This window comes from Myotis lucifugus, unplaced genomic scaffold (genome assembly GCF_000147115.1).
Source record: "Myotis lucifugus unplaced genomic scaffold, Myoluc2.0 scaffold_2, whole genome shotgun sequence".
Taxonomy (NCBI): Eukaryota; Metazoa; Chordata; class Mammalia; order Chiroptera; family Vespertilionidae; genus Myotis; species Myotis lucifugus.
In genome coordinates, this window is record NW_005871050.1 from 28,126,250 (window position 1) to 28,141,543 (window position 15,294).

A 15,294-nucleotide genomic window follows, 5' to 3' on the forward strand; every position below is an offset into this window, starting at 1 on the left:
TGAGGTAAAATAAAATGAGGGAAAAGAAGGGGAAGAAAGAAGTCCATGACAGAAAAAGAAAAACTGGGACGGAAAGGGGTAAATGAGGAAATACAGAAAAGGAGAAAAAGAAATGAGTAAAGAAAGGGGGCAAAAAAGAAAGTAAGAAAGCGGAAATGGATAAAGAAAGAGAGAAAAAGAAAGAATTGGGAGAAAAAGCGCAGAAAGACCGAAGGGGGTGAGGGGAGAGGGGCAAACTGGGAAGAGAGAGAAAAAAAAAAAGACGGAGAAGAGGCTCAGCGACAGAGAGCCTGCCGGGGAGCTTGCATTCCCGGAAGCCAGGACAGAGGTCTCCTCCGGTGGGGCTTAGGGAAGAGAGGAGACAGCTAGTGGGGGGGAGAGAAGGAAAGATAAGTGAAGTGAGAAGAAAGGGACAAAACCGAGGGAAGTTTGATCGTGCTTCTGTGAGTTTTGTTTAAGGCATTTATTGGGTAGTCCTGAAGTGTGTCCCGCACGCTCAGACTTTCTGTGGGAGCAAACGTTTCTCTTTGTACCACCCCCGCCCCCAAAGAGGTTTGTGGAGCGCCGCGGTGTACGGCTGTAACTAGTAGGGCTCTCGAGGGCCGCGTCTCTCCTGTAGGGGGACCCGTCCGCGGTGGGATCAGGAATATTCGCCCTCCCACTGAGCTGGAGAACAGGGTGCAGCGGCACCCCCGGCCCGGCTACTCATAGATTTCTGGCGGAGGATGCGCCGTGAGGGGCGAGAGAGCCTGAGCTGAGGCGCTGGGCACAACTGAGCGGGCAAGGGTGCGAGCCGCCGTGTGGTGTGAGGGCGCGTGGGTGCGGCGGGGCGGGGCGGGGGTTTGGGGGCAGGACCGAGCGGGCTCAGGGCCGGCGCCCGCCCAGGGAAGCTGGAGCGGTCTCCGTCGGCCCCCGGGGGGTAATTTACTTGCTGCCACGGCCCGTGCAGACTCCTGGGCGTGCAGCTCGCTAGTTCACTCACTCGCGCTGGGCTCCTGCCACCGTTCAGCCGGCACAGCCCAGGGGAGCCCGAGAGCGGGTGAGCCAGCGAGTCGAGGAGGGAGGGAGCAAAGAGGGGAAAACGAGGGCGCGCCCCGGCTCTCCCTCTGCCCTGCTGCCCGCCCTTCCTGCTGCCACAGGTCCACCCCGAGTCTGGCTCACACTTGGGAAACTTAGGACGGCGCTGGGGCAGCGTGTGGCACCTCGGGGGCGGCCGGGGCCTCCTAGCGGAGGGGGAGGAGGAGGAGGAAGAAAAGGAAGTGAGCCCCAAGGATCCGCTCCGAGCTGTTTGTCCAGCTGTTTCTATTCGAACCCAGAGCGGCACAGCCAGAAGGGGGCCAATTCGAGGGTGGTTAGCTGGAGGCACTAATTTCCAACTTTTCTCTCAGCAGCTTGCCTTTTCCAGACACCCTGGAGTCTCCTCAGGCCAACGCGGCGGACGCGCACCTGCCAGCCGCCCCAGACCTGGCAGGCCAGGCGTCCCCCGAGCCTGAGAAGATGGCCCAGCCCAAGACCGACTGCCGCTCACCTGTTGGTCTCGACTGCTGCAACTGCTGCCTGGACCTGGCCCACCGAAGTGGAGACAGCAGCGGGCAGAACAAGAGCCCAGGCAGCCCCACCGTGAGCAACTTTCGGCAGTTTCAGGAGAAGCTGATCTTTGAGAACCTCAACACCGACAAGCTCAACAACATAATGCGGCAGGATTCGCTAGAACCCGTGCTGCGAGACCCCTGCTACTTGCTCAACGAGGGTATCTGCAACCGCAACATCGACCAGACCATGCTCTCCATCCTGCTCTTCTTCCACAGGTGAGTGTCTGAGCAGACGGGTGGGCATGCGTCCTGGCTCGCACCAGCTGCTGCTGTACCCTCACCTCGGACAAAAGGGGCTATCAGGAAGTTCATGAGGGGCACTAAGGAGGCTGGGCTCTCAGGCTGCTGTGACCGACCCACAGGCTACCTGGAGTCCTGTGGGGTGGAGGGGACTTCTGGCAGGTGGGGACTCTATTTGGAAGTGTGCCTGCAGAGGCTTTCCTAAGAAGGTGCTGGAGCCTGAAAGTGGCTAGATCCCTAGATGGTTTGGAAGTAGCTGGGGGCACCCCCTCCTCCAATGCATAATTTCCGCTGCCACTTTGGAAATTCTGCTGTGAGCTGCTCTTAGGACAGTGATGGCGAACCTTTTGAGCTCGGTGTGTCAGCATTTTGAAAAACCCTAACTTAGCTCTGGTGCCATGTCACATATAAAAAGTTTTTGATATTTGCAACCATAGTAAAACAAAGACATATTTTTGATATTTATTTTATAGATTTAAATGCCATTTAACAAAGAAAAATCAACCAAAAAAAATGAGTTCGCGTGTCACCTCTGACACGCGTGTCATAGGTTCGCCATCACTGTCTTAGGATCTGAGTTCCATTCTTCACAAAAGCCCACTTCTAAATATGCAAACTCAGATTGAAACTTCGAGGGCTTTGAAATTACTGAATGGCACTGACTGACAGTGAGGCCAGGGAAAATGTCAAAACAAACTAAGGCTGCTGATGTGCAGCAGGTGGGGAATAAGAAAAATTATGGAGCCTTGAGAATTTCTTGAGACTCTGGGTGGGATACTTCCATCTCCTCCATGTCACATCCTTCAATTTCCAATGATGGCTAAACGCAGCCCCAGAGAGCATCCTAGGACGGGAGGGTGGATGAATCCATGTCTTTGCAGATGTTTGTTGGAGTGTAGAGAGTGAGGGTCAGACTTTCTAGAAATCCTGCTGAAGGGCAAAAGGAAGAGAATGGGAGGAGAGAAACACATTGGGAAGCCCCAAGGTGTCTATAGTCCTCTAGTCTGAGACAGTCTGGTCAGAACCAGTCTTGGAGGTACAACTGAGGCAATTTCGAGCCAGGGGAGGCAACTTCAGGAAACACAACTGCAGTGGGTTTGGTATTTTTGGAACCATCATAACAGGGCACAGGTGTGTGTGTGTGTGTGTGTGTGTGTGTGTGTACGGTGTGCATTTTTTTTTCTCAATGATGCAGGTTAAATGCATGAAAGACAACCCCATGGTGGGAGACCTGGGTTATATGTAGTACAAGTTATAGCCCTGCCTCACTGTGAGCCTGAGCAAGTCACCTGACTTCTCTAGTCTCTAATGTACCTTCTGGTTCTGAGAGCCCAGGTCATGGGCAGGTGGTGTGCTCAGACAAGGTAATAAGCAATTGTGAGCACCACAGAATATTTGAATAACTGGGTGGTTTTCCAGTGAGGCACAAAGAAGGAATTTTAAAAGCAATCAAAATAGGCAGGAACTACCCTCACTTAGTGTTCAGACCAGGTTTACCGCTGCAACCCCAGAAGTTCCAGGAGGGAACAAGCAGGGCTGCTGACTTCGCTAGCATTATCATAACAAGCTGTATTTGTCAGGCATTTTCCACCCCCATCAAAGCTCTTCCTCATCTATTATTTCACGTTAGGTATAAATTTATTTCATTGTTTTAAAAACAACAACAAAACCAGGCCCTGTTCAGTGGGTTTTTAGGGGGTCTTCATTTCTGATGAAAGATTAGTATAAGTGTATTCAGACCACAGATGCTGCAACCCGTCAGAGCAAAAGCCCTAACAGGCTCCTAACAATCCAGCTCAACTTGGTAGGAGAGTGGCAGTGGGGGAGGGGTGACGGAGATACCTAGAAAGAGCTCCTGTCACATTTGCACTCTTTCAACTAGGAGAGAAACTGCCCCCAGAATGGCCTTATTGATGTGTAAGAGGGGACACATCCTCAGTTGGGTTACTAGGCTTGGGACCTAGGAGGGCTGGATCTAGGTGAGTGAGGTGTGAGACTGAGAGCCTGAGATCAAAGTGTTCACTTGTGCCACACCTAGGGAGGCTTTCTGGTTGTCTGGGTTTCTCCAATGGAAAGACCTCCTTTGTCACCTAGTCCATTGACACCTGTCAATTGGGGTTTGGTTATTGGCAAAGCATAGAAATGATATTGGGTGGGGGTGTAGGGGCACTGAGGGCACTGGTGGAGGGAGCCGAGCGAATTGTTGGAAATGTGGACCTGAGCACCTTGCCTCCTGGGATCAAAGCAATTCAGTGTCCAAAACAGATAAGCCTTTCTTTCTGTAAGGCTGGGGAGTGTGACGGGGTCCTGTGGTAACAAACAACCTTCTAGTTCTAGCAGGACAAAATGTTCTTACATTTTTCTTGATAACTGAGACATTTGAGGTTAGGAATTCTGAATTTGCTTTAGGTTTTACCTAGAATGACATGCTCATTAGTAGAAGTAGGAGACCATTATTTGCTGGTCATGGGGCTTTTTCAATATCTGAGCTGGAAAGACTTCTGAGTGAAAATTTTCTCTTTCTTACTTCATTTATTCCCTGGAATACGTTTATACTTAAGTCATCAGTTTTACTTCTATTCCATTTAATGCTTTGATATTTCAAATTCCTGTTGGGGTGTATTTTCCCCTTTTAATTTGTCTACTTTCAAGGCTACCTCTCCTGGAGAAGAGACTCTCCCTGCCCCTCCTCCTGAAGCCCATTTTCCTCCTGGAAGTGTTCCTCTATTCTTGGGAGGGGTGGGGCACATTCTTGATTTCTGTCTGGTTATTTGCCTTGACCCTTCCCTTGTTCCCAGCTTAGTTCCTGGTGTCCTTGGAACATAAGAAAATAAGCAGTTTGAGGGTAGGCGGTGTGTTTTACACTCATTTGGTTTTCCCTGGGTTTCTTAGTTATATAGCCCGTATGCAATAAAGGTTTTTTTGGTTAGATGACAGCTTAAGTGTTGGTGTAACAATTGTAAAAGGTAAAAAAGCAACTTTAACCTAGTCTTGGAAAATCCTTATTAAGGTTTAAATGTGATTTTTGTGTTTGTTTTATGTTTGAACCACGTGTGTAACTCTAATAGTCTGGGAGAAGTCCTGATGGACGGTGCTGTATGTATACTCATAACTCAGTGGTAATGGGCATGTGGCTTGTTGGTATGTAAATGGTTTCTCTAAACTATTGAGAGGTGTGTTTTAAACACCATCCCTTTAATCTTGTGTTAGGTAACTAATAACTATAATAGATTAATAGCTAACATTTATTGAGCATTTACAGTTTGCACTAAACATTATATCTGCCTAATCTCATTTAATATTTATACCAACCCATGAAATGGGTACTATCACCCTTCTTCATTTTATAACAAAGAAAATTGAGGCTTGGGAAAATTAAGTAACTTGTCTGATGCCTCACAATGAAAAGCAGAGGAAAACTCCACCTAAGATCAGTCAGACACTAAATAATTGTCTATCAGGAAAAAATTGTTAAGCAGAGGTAAATATTAGCTGAGAAACTAACCAAATGTTTAAAATATCCTTATTAGGTAGGGTGACCAACCATACCTTTCTGGGACATGGGACTTTCAATGTTTAAACTGGGACAGTCCCAGGGAAACTGGAGTGGTTGGTCACCCTATTATGAGGGGACTCAACCTTATCATTTGAATATGCTTCTAAAACTAGAAAATTTAGGAGGCAGATAGAATATGCTGGACAAACAGCTAAAATTTCCAATGTAAATGTAGCCTATGAAAAAACTGCTAAAATTGAAGTTTGAGGGGCCTTAATTCTTTGATCAATAAGGGGTAGCAATCTGAAATAGAAACTTTTGCCATATTCTGTTGTTGTCATTGTTGTTGCTGTAATTCAGATTTACTTCTAAGATTTTATCCAAAACTTCTTAATCAGCTCTATTTTGCTGCCTTTGGCTCCTGAGCACACATACCTGCCCGGGGTAGTCTGACATATTCTGAATTGGAGTTCCCTTGTGGCTTTAAAAGCCTTAGGCAGGGGTCCTCAAACTTTTTAAACAGGGGTCCAGTTCACTGTCCCTCAGACCGTTGGAGGGCCGGACTATAGTTTAAAAAAAAAAACTATGAACAAATTCCTATGCACACTGCACATATCTTATTTTGAAGTAAAAAAACAAAACGGGAACAAATACAATATTTGTATTTGCATGTGGCCCGCGGGCCGTAGTTTGAGGACCCCTGGCCTCAGGAGCCTGCCTTTAAGCATCTGAGCTGGCACCAGCTGGTTCCCACACTTAGATGCTCAGAAAAATGACAATAGCGAAGATTTCTAATTGCTTTACATGTGCTAATTCATTCACCTTCCCCTACTGAGTTGATATATAGTAGTAAAGGGAGAGATCAGATTTCCAAGAAAAAAATGCAAAAAATTATTTGTGCTTCTCTAAGTGAATCTCAGAGTTCATGATTTCATAAGTGTATATTCCCGGATCTGACTTCTAAGGATGTAGCTACTTACACGGTGTGATTAGAGGGGCCAAACTATTCTCCGGGCCTGCCTGTTGTAGTGCCTAAGATACAGTTTTCTGTCTAGGAACCATCTAAAACTCCTCTCCCATAGCACAGTGGTATGCTGATCACACCATGAGAAACTCTGAATTAGAGATCGCAACCTTTGTCAACTAATTTGCCATTTGATTTCGATGATGGAGTTCTTTGCTGTAGAGAGGTTTCTATGTGGTTAAGCCTGCCATTCTTTGCCTTTGTGATTTTTGCTTTTGGTATCAAGCTTGGAAAGTCCTTCCTTAGCCCAAAGGAATGTAATGTAAGCACCTACTGGTCTGACAAAGAATAGGCACTCTGATTAAGGCATTTTCTATTAAAAACACAATGCATTTGCAACTTAACATTCATGGTTTGAATACTTCCAAGAGAAAGTTGATAGGAGATAAACTGTCTTCTTGCTGAGGCACACATGCTAAGAGGCTTTTGCCTATGAGTGACCCTAGTGCTCTACCAGCATACCTAATATATATGTATGTATGTATATATATGTGTATATATATATATATATATATATATATATATATATATATATGTGTGTGTGTATATATATATCCCCTACATATATATACTAGTGGCCTGGTGCACGGGGGGAGGGGGCAGTTTCCCTCAGCCCAGCCTGCACCCTCTCTAATCGGGGACCCCTGTGGGATCAGGCCTAAACTGGCAGTCGGACATCCCTCTCGCAATCTGGGACTGCTGGCTCCTAACCACTCACCTGCCTGCCTGCCTGCCTGATTGCCCCTGACTGCCTCTGCCTGCCTGCCTGCCTGATTGCCTCTAACCCCCCTACCAGCCTGATCTCGTCCCTAACTGCCCTCCCCTGCCGGCCTGATCTCACCCCCAACTGCCCTCCATTGCCAGCCTGATTGCCCCTAACCCCCTGTCGGCCTGATCTCACCCCAACTGCCCTCCTCCATCAGCCTTATCGCCCCTAACTGTCTCTCCCTTGGCCCCCACCACCCTGGCTTTGTCTGGAAAGAAGTTGGATGTCTGGAAGATGGCCGGTCGACCTGGTCTAATTAGCACATTACCCTTTTATTAGTATAGATAGATTATATAGGATAGGATTGCTTAAATGGGGGGAAGCCTTTTTCAGCAGGCGAAGATGCTCTTGGCAGACAAAAATACATAATCCTTATATCTGGACTGATAGCCAGCCATATGCACTATACTGCCAAACCGGTCATTAAAAAATTGAATCACTTTCTTACACCTTACACCAAACAGCTATTGCCCTTAAAACCCCTCCTCAGCCCCCACCTTAGGTTCTGCCTTCGCAGTTCACCCAGATTAGGCTCTGATTGGTTGGTTTCTATGCCATTCAGTGTCTTGGGCTTATCTTCGGGCCTGATCAGAGAGGCGGAGCTGATCAGCAGCCCCCGCAGCTGCTGGCGAGGCCCAGAGAGAGAGAGAGGCAAGGGCTGATCAACAGCTGCGGATCAGACCCTGCTTCTCTCTCCAGGCCTCTCTCTGGGCTTGATCTGAAACCCCCTTGGCAGTCAGTGCTGGGTCGCCACGGCAACCCAGCACTGACTGCAGGACTGACTTCTGGTGTTTGGTTGTCTGTTTGGTCGTTTTGGATGTTATGGACCCTGGCTCTTTATATATCTATATCTATATCTATATCTATATCTATATCTATATCTATATCTATATCTATCTATCTATCTATCTATCTATCTATATCTATCTATATATCTATATCTATATCTATATCTATATCTATATCATGCTACATATATAGCAGTAAATTGTATATAACAAAATTTGCCACTTTAACCATTTTAAGTATACAATTCAGTGGCATAAGGTACATTCATAATGCTGTGTACAGCCATCACTATTATCCATTTCCAGAACTTTGTCATCACCCCAGACAGAAACTCTGTAGCTCTTAAAAGAGTAAGTCCCCATTCTCCTCCCCCCTCCATCCCCTGGTAATCTCTATTCTACTTTCTGTCTCTGAATTTGCCTATTCTAGAGTTTTCATATAAGTAGAATCATATAACATGTGGTCTTTTGTGTCTGACTTGTTTCACTTAGCATGATGTTTTCAGGGTTCATCCAGCATATATCAGTATTTTATTTCTTTTTATGACTGAATTATATATATATATATATATATATATATATATATATATATATAATCACATTTTGTTTATCCATGCATTTATCCATGGACACTTGGGTTATTTCCACCTTTTGGCTTTAGTGAAGAATGATGCTATGAACATTGATGTACCATTATCTTTTTGAGTTCCTTCTTTCAAACCTTTTGAGTCTCTACCTAGGAGTGCAGTTGCTCAGTCCCTCCTTTAAACCCAATTTTGTGGTCTTCTAATCAGAGTTAGTTCATATAAATGAAGTAACTCTCATGAAATGAACAAATGTTTGTTTCTTTGGGGAGAATGCCCCCTCCCTGATCAGCTCCTAGTGCTAGTGATTATAATGAAAAGAAAGCTAAGAAGTTTAACAAAGTGATGGAAATGCAAGTTTTATGGGGGAAATGATATGCTTTCTGGGTGCTCATGAATAAGGGACTAGCAAAAGTTTTATTGTCTCATGCATGGCCAGGGTCTACCCTGGTTTACTTCCCAGGGTTTACTTTTTAAAAGACTAACGTGACATTTTTACTCGTCATTGACTACTTTCTGAGCGTTTGTTTATTAGAACTTTGTTCAGGATGACAGCTCACAGGGAATAGGGTTCTCTGGGAATAAATGTGGGAAAGCAAAGTTTAGAGAAGAAAGGTAGGAAGACAAGGCCTGCTACAGTATGGGGCTGTGAATAGCATGAGAGCTGAAGAGGACTGGATGGAAGATTCATGATCTTAAAGAAAGGTGGCAAGAACAGAGCATGAATTTACCTATTTCTCCAGGTGGCCAGGAGTGGATGCATTTGAGTCCACATCTCAGAAAATACCTCTTCTCAGGGTGACCTTATTTTCCTGCCTAAAGAGGAGGTTAACATTCCTTCTTATATTTGCACTTCCTCATGAACTAACAAGCTCTCAGTTCCAGGTAGAGTATCGGCTCCTTTCCAGAAAGTCCTGAAGGCCAGAGAGTCTGGGTAAATGGAGATGGATGTGTTTGGCCAGGGCTGCCAGGGATTCCGGGTCCCCTGAGCGATGGAGCCCGACATAACACTTCTCCCCACCTTGTGGGCTGTTTGAAAGGAATGAGGTTGGTAGTATCTGCACCTGGTGGTGGCTGGTGGCCGGTGGCCGTTGCACTGTGTTTGCTCATCGCAATTCTGCTCCTACCTGAACTTTCTCCTCTTATGTAAGTTATCCCTCAAGATAACTACAAAGCCATAATCTGCCAGGGCTGGCTGGGTTTACATAACAAAGTGTTGGTGTCATGAAATATCGCCTTTTGAGCCCCAGAGAAGTCAACATGCTGAGTGGGATGAAGTTTGGGCCCATTTGGTGGGGCACTCTGTGTGCCTCTGTGCACTCAAGGGAGAGCTTTCCATGACCACAGGGGTCAAAAAGACAAAATTTCCCTTTTAGATGAAGAGAACAATAATAGCCCAGGACATGTTGTGCTGTCCCAAAGCTTGCAATAATGGGACAGTGTCAGCGCTTCCCTGAGGGGCCATTGCTTTGGTACAGCAAGCCCTCCTTAGAGGGCTTCTAATGGGAACCTCATGAAGGCCAGAAGGTTAGATCCCAGCTTCGAAGCAGGTTAGATAAGAAGTGGGACAGGAAAAAATGGCTTATAGAGGTCATAGTCAATCATGCCACAATCTAGCTTAGCTAAGGAGTCAGAGTGGGGATGAGATGGGGGTCTGTGAGAGTAGAAAGTAAGCTTTTCCAAATGTTAATCCATGCAGGAGAGAATCTTATCAGCTGGCAAGGCAGATTCACTTTTATCTTCTAGCTGTAAATCCCTGCCCCAAAGTAGCTATTGCTCTTTTGGTAACAGTGTAAGAGGTGTGAAATCACAGCCAGCACGGAGACTGAATGGGAGCTTCCCATTGTACAGACACTAGCCCAAGGGGAAACAAGAGCTGGAAGCCTGTTTGGTCAGTCATGCCCTAGGCAGGCTATCAGCCTTCCTCCCCTGGGAGCCACTTTCCTTAAATAGGCCCATCCTGAAATCAGGCCCTTGCCTGTGGACAGAACCCTACAGGGACCTTCCCTATCCTTCCTCGAAAGAATTTACTCATGAAATAGCCTTGGGTATTCAACCCGCTTCCTCTTGTCTCCTCTTCAGGGGAGATGGAGAACAGCTGTCACAGTTTAAGGTTCTGGTTCGGATTCTTGCCAAGCTCTCTAGGCCAGTGATTGGCTACAGCTATCCCTGAGTAAGAAGGGTGTGAGAAGTGAGAGGAAGGGAAATGGTTCCAGCGGCTCCTACCTGGTTTACATCCCCCCCACTCCACCCCCCACACACCTCCCATTTAGTCTCACTCACAGACTAGGTTGGGCCTAGGCCAGCCAGAGGGCCCTGACTCATATCTTGCATGTTCTTGCCTAGTGCCTTATGTAACAGAGATAAGTTACTGAGGCATCAAGCTTCTGCTTGCTCAGTGGCAGGCTCCCTGGGGCCAGGCATTCAGAAGCCTGCTGGGGATCTAAGTCCAGCTCATCATACTCCCAAAGGAAAAGCCCTAGGTCAGGCCAGCAGTCTGCTCAGACTGGGCTAGTAACAGGCTGCAAAGGTGATCCCTCCAGAACTTCCACACTTAGCAGTAGGCAGGTGAGCTCCTGTGAGCTTACTGTGGTTTCAGGTGTGGTGGTGGTTGCGGGGGGGAGATAGGTTTCTGCTATCACCTGACAGTATACTGCTGAGGGTACATCTAGAGGGGCCCCAGTACAGATCTCAGAAGTTCCTCTTCTTTTTGTATCTGCTTGTTGGTTCAGGGATTGTTCTGGGGACTCCAGGCGTTTACTGGAAGCTGGAGGAGCTATTTAAAGGATGGCCCTAAAAGAGCCAAAATTCCCAGTCCATTCTCCACAAAGTCTCAAAGTCTCTAGGCTGGCCTGAATTCACAATGATTCTTAGTTCCCTTCTTAGCCCATTCAGTAAGTTATATTACTGGCATAGTGCAATTGAGAGCCCTATGAAATTAAACTGGCTAGATTGTATGACATGTTTTTCTAATAAGCTAACTTGACTATCTGCAACACAGAATAGCACCATCAATCTAATATTCCATTGGCTCAAAGTTTGTGACTAAACCAATAGGTCCTCTTCTTCTCTTCCCTTGTCTTTACTAGCCTGTCCCATTGTGTTACCAGTGGGTAAATGGCTCACCAGCTGAGGGTAGTTTGGGACACTTCTCTCCAGTAAGAGAAAGAGGAAGAAACAAGAAAATAATGTTTTTTATAAAGGTGGTATGAGAATAACTAGCAAGCATGGTTGCATCCAAAGTTCAGATACATAAATCCTCAGACAAATTCAAGACCACCCTCTCAGGTCCCAGAAGAGCTGAGCACCCCAAGTCCCCCACATCACAGCCAGAATCCAGTCAATATTGGCTAGCCTGAGGTGGAGGTGCAGAATTTCCCGTTCTTGAGACCCCTCTCAGGCTTCCAGCTTCTTTCTTCTCCCAATCTGCCCTTTACTGAGCGCCTACCACAGATTTATCTACATGGGAGGTGGTAGAGGCTAGGACTGGGATGTAGGGAGCTTAGATTGTAGCTAGGGGATTGAAGCCGTTGTATCCAAGACTGGTGTGGAACAAAGCAGTCCCACTGGATCTCCTGCTCCTTGAGAGAATGGCCTCAGCTTATGGTGCCTAGGTCTGCAGGTCCAGAGCTTGGGAAGTGGCAAAACAAACTAGGAAGAGGGAGTTTCTTTATGGTGGCAGGTTCCAGGAGGGCCTTAAAGAAAGTGTTGTTTATGGCATTGTGGGAAGAAGCAGCTATGGGCTTTCTGGTTGGGAAAGGGGAAGGGAACCTTGCCAGGCCAGCAGTGCTCATGGGTAGGAAGGTGCTGGCCTGGGTGGGGGTGGGGCAGTGGTGAGGAAAACTTTCCATTCTTCTTGGGACAGAACCTAGAATCACCAAGTTTCAGGAATGAGTAAAAGGCCCACGGTGGCCCACTTCTCATTGTCCCTCTCTGATTCAGGGCAAGCTGGCTCCTAGAATGCTCTCCTCAGGGACCTGGGTTAGCCCTTGATGAATTGAGGCCTTTGGGGCCTTGGAGCAAGAAGGGACTTCCTTTGATGCCTGGAGAAATCCCACTGGAACCAGGATGGTTGAGCTTAGTAGTGCAGTTGAGGGTGGGCACCAGAGGAGCCTGTGGAGTGTGGCTTCATATCTGCACACCTGTAGTCTTGGTGTCTACCAGAACCTTCTGAAGTGGGTAACAGAACCAAGAGGATGTCAAGGTGCTCTCATGAGAATATATATATTCTCATTCACCCAAGTCTCTGGGAAAAAATTGTTGGTGGACCCATAGGGTGTCATTTTAGCCTTGTTTGCACATTGGTCAAACCCTTTTTCCCAGATACCCTATAAATGAAGGCCCTGGGGTAGGACTGAGCAAGGAGGGAAGCATCAGTAGATAGAAAAGGAGAGGAGGCTGGGATAGCAAAAGGAACCAGCCTCAGGTCACTTGGTGAAGGAGGGTGCTGCTTATGGTCAGCACTCCACCCTGGTTTTCTGGAGCCTTCTACCCCAGGTAGTGTCTTGAGCATCCATGCCCACACTCTTTCCCACCAATGCTCTGGATAATTCACACTTCTTAAGTTCATGAACAGATTGAATCAGCAACAAATATTTCTTGCACACCTTCCATGTGCCAGGCTGAGTGTTAGGCACTGGGAATAGAATGGGAAAGTCATAAAAGGCATGGTCACAGCCATCATGGAATAGCCAGTGGAGTGTGAGAGAGAGACATTAACCAAATAATCACACTAATGAATTTCAAACTAAGTGCCAAGAGAGAAAAAGAATAAGCTTCTGTCAGAGAGTATAACAAAGGATCAAACAAGACTTCCTGTGGAAGTGATACTTGAGCTAAAGAAAGGAATCTCTAATGCTGAAATTCTAATCATCCAGGCCAAATGAAACATTTTTTAGGCATAGGACTCTCAAAGGATCCCCTGAAGTCATACCATGTAGGTAGCTGCTCACACCCCTGGAAATATTGTTATGCCAACAGGTCCAAAAGGAGAGGACTGACAACATTCTGACACAAGGAAGAAATGAATTTGAAGTCCACAGGGCAACTAGCACTTAATGTCATCCTTTGCTAAAAATAGTCCATGACAGTATAGAAATGTATAAAGGCTGACCCTGGGGACTGGTGATAAAGTGGTTATTGCCTGTGAGGAGAATTTTTTTTGTAAATTATTTACTGTAAAGAAAAAAGAAATGGGAGGGTCTTCTAGGTTTTCTTTTCCCTTTGTAGGCCTCCTTCTAAGTTATGAATGCTTCTCATTGTACAGACGCAGTGGGGCACAGAGCTTCAGACTGCACTTATTGCTGCACTTATTTTCTGGGCTCCAAATGTCAGATAGTTGTTTGGAAAAAAAACAGCCTGAATGCAGAAGGGTAGGGGGGCTACACCTCTAACAAGGGCAAAGAAATTGATGAAGGAGCTCCAAAGAGCTTTCATTTGAGAGGGATGGCCCTACCACAATGACAAGGCAGGTGACAGCTGAGAGCCCAGTATGATCCAAGGGAGTCTTATTGTAAAGGGTCCAGATAAGGCTGACAAGACTTCCTTAGACAACAGGAGGTAAACCTGAGACTTCAGGGGACTATGGGGATAGGCTATAGGAATTAAGTAATTGATCCAAGAGGTGGGGTGGAGGGTGGTAGAAAGAAAAAAGAGGTTAATCTTCATATACAAGAAAAGTCACAACTCAGAGATGGTGACTAGCTGTTTCCAAACCACAATAGGAACAGAACAAGAGGAAACAGGCCTCTACTGTAGCATGAAGAATTGAGATTAGATAGCAGAAAGCACTTCCTGACTACAAGCATTGAAAGAAGCTAGATTAAATTACCATGGGATGTTATATTATTTTATAAATATGGGGATGGTGGTGACAGTCACGATAAAGAACTGGATAAAAGTGTGAGGGCTGGTTATAAGTACCATGGACAGAAGGGGACAGGTGGGGAAAGCAAGGAAGTCAGAAGCAGGTGCTTCCAAGGAAAAAGAAAGTGAATGTGTGATAGATTAAATAAAAATGTTTATAAAAAATTCCATTAGAGATCAGTCATTAAAAGAGCGTATACTCTACTGGGATTGAAATGGTATGGGGGAATAGATTAAGGAGCTAGTAGAATCCACTCCCACATCCTCAGCCTTCTATTTCCTGGCTAAATTAGCCTCAGTAGGGGCACCCATCCTCCATAGTCTAACAATTTTGGGGAGCACCCATAAGGGCAATGGAGTAAGACTGTCCACCCCAGGTACTTGAGGAGGAGGAGGATTTCTTCTTCCACGTGCACAACAAAGATTAGACACAGGCTAGCTACAGTGACAACCAAAAAACTAGGCAGGATCCTGTGGCAGGAAACTTACAAACTAGTGGTAGAGACAAACATCAAATAATAATTACACAAATAACCATATCATTACAATTGAACATAATGAGGGGAAAGTGCAGGAAGCTGCAAGAACACAAGCTAAGAGGGCTTCCTTCAGGGTTAGAAAATCCACAAAAAGAAAATTCACCTTGGAAAACCTTGGCACTTCATGTGCCCCTCTGTGAGGAATTCCTGCCCCAAATTAGTGTCCAGAAAAGGCAAAATAAACCCAGTCACTGCTAATGCCCAATATGTGGATTTGGAAGCTCTTTTGGATCACCGAGGCCCTCAGTTAGTAGCAAACCCCCAAGGAAATTTTCTCATTGCCAAGATCAAGCAGCCTTGAGTTAGGCAGAGTGATTCTCTAAGAGCCATAATGGCCTATCAGCTGAAAATCAGGACCAGGGAGACTTTGAAGAGCTCATCACTTGCCAGATGAACAGTT

General features: G+C 46.2%; 1 protein-coding gene across 5 annotated transcripts in view; it reads left to right on the forward strand.

Moving 5' to 3' along the window:
- Nucleotides 1-898: 898 nt before the first annotated feature.
- TSC22D3 (TSC22 domain family member 3) overlaps nucleotides 899-15,294 on the forward strand; it is a 61,763-nt gene continuing 47,367 nt past the window's right edge. Inside the window, exons 1-2 of one of the 5 annotated variants that reach the window (XM_014459617.2) lie at nucleotides 899-1,039; nucleotides 1,392-1,808. In XM_014459617.2, the coding sequence (XP_014315103.1) occupies nucleotides 1,498-1,808 (311 nt within the window). In that variant the 5' untranslated portion in view covers nucleotides 899-1,039; nucleotides 1,392-1,497. The other 4 variants (XM_006082265.3, XM_006082263.3, XM_014459582.2 and 1 more) reach the window with 4 other exon arrangements.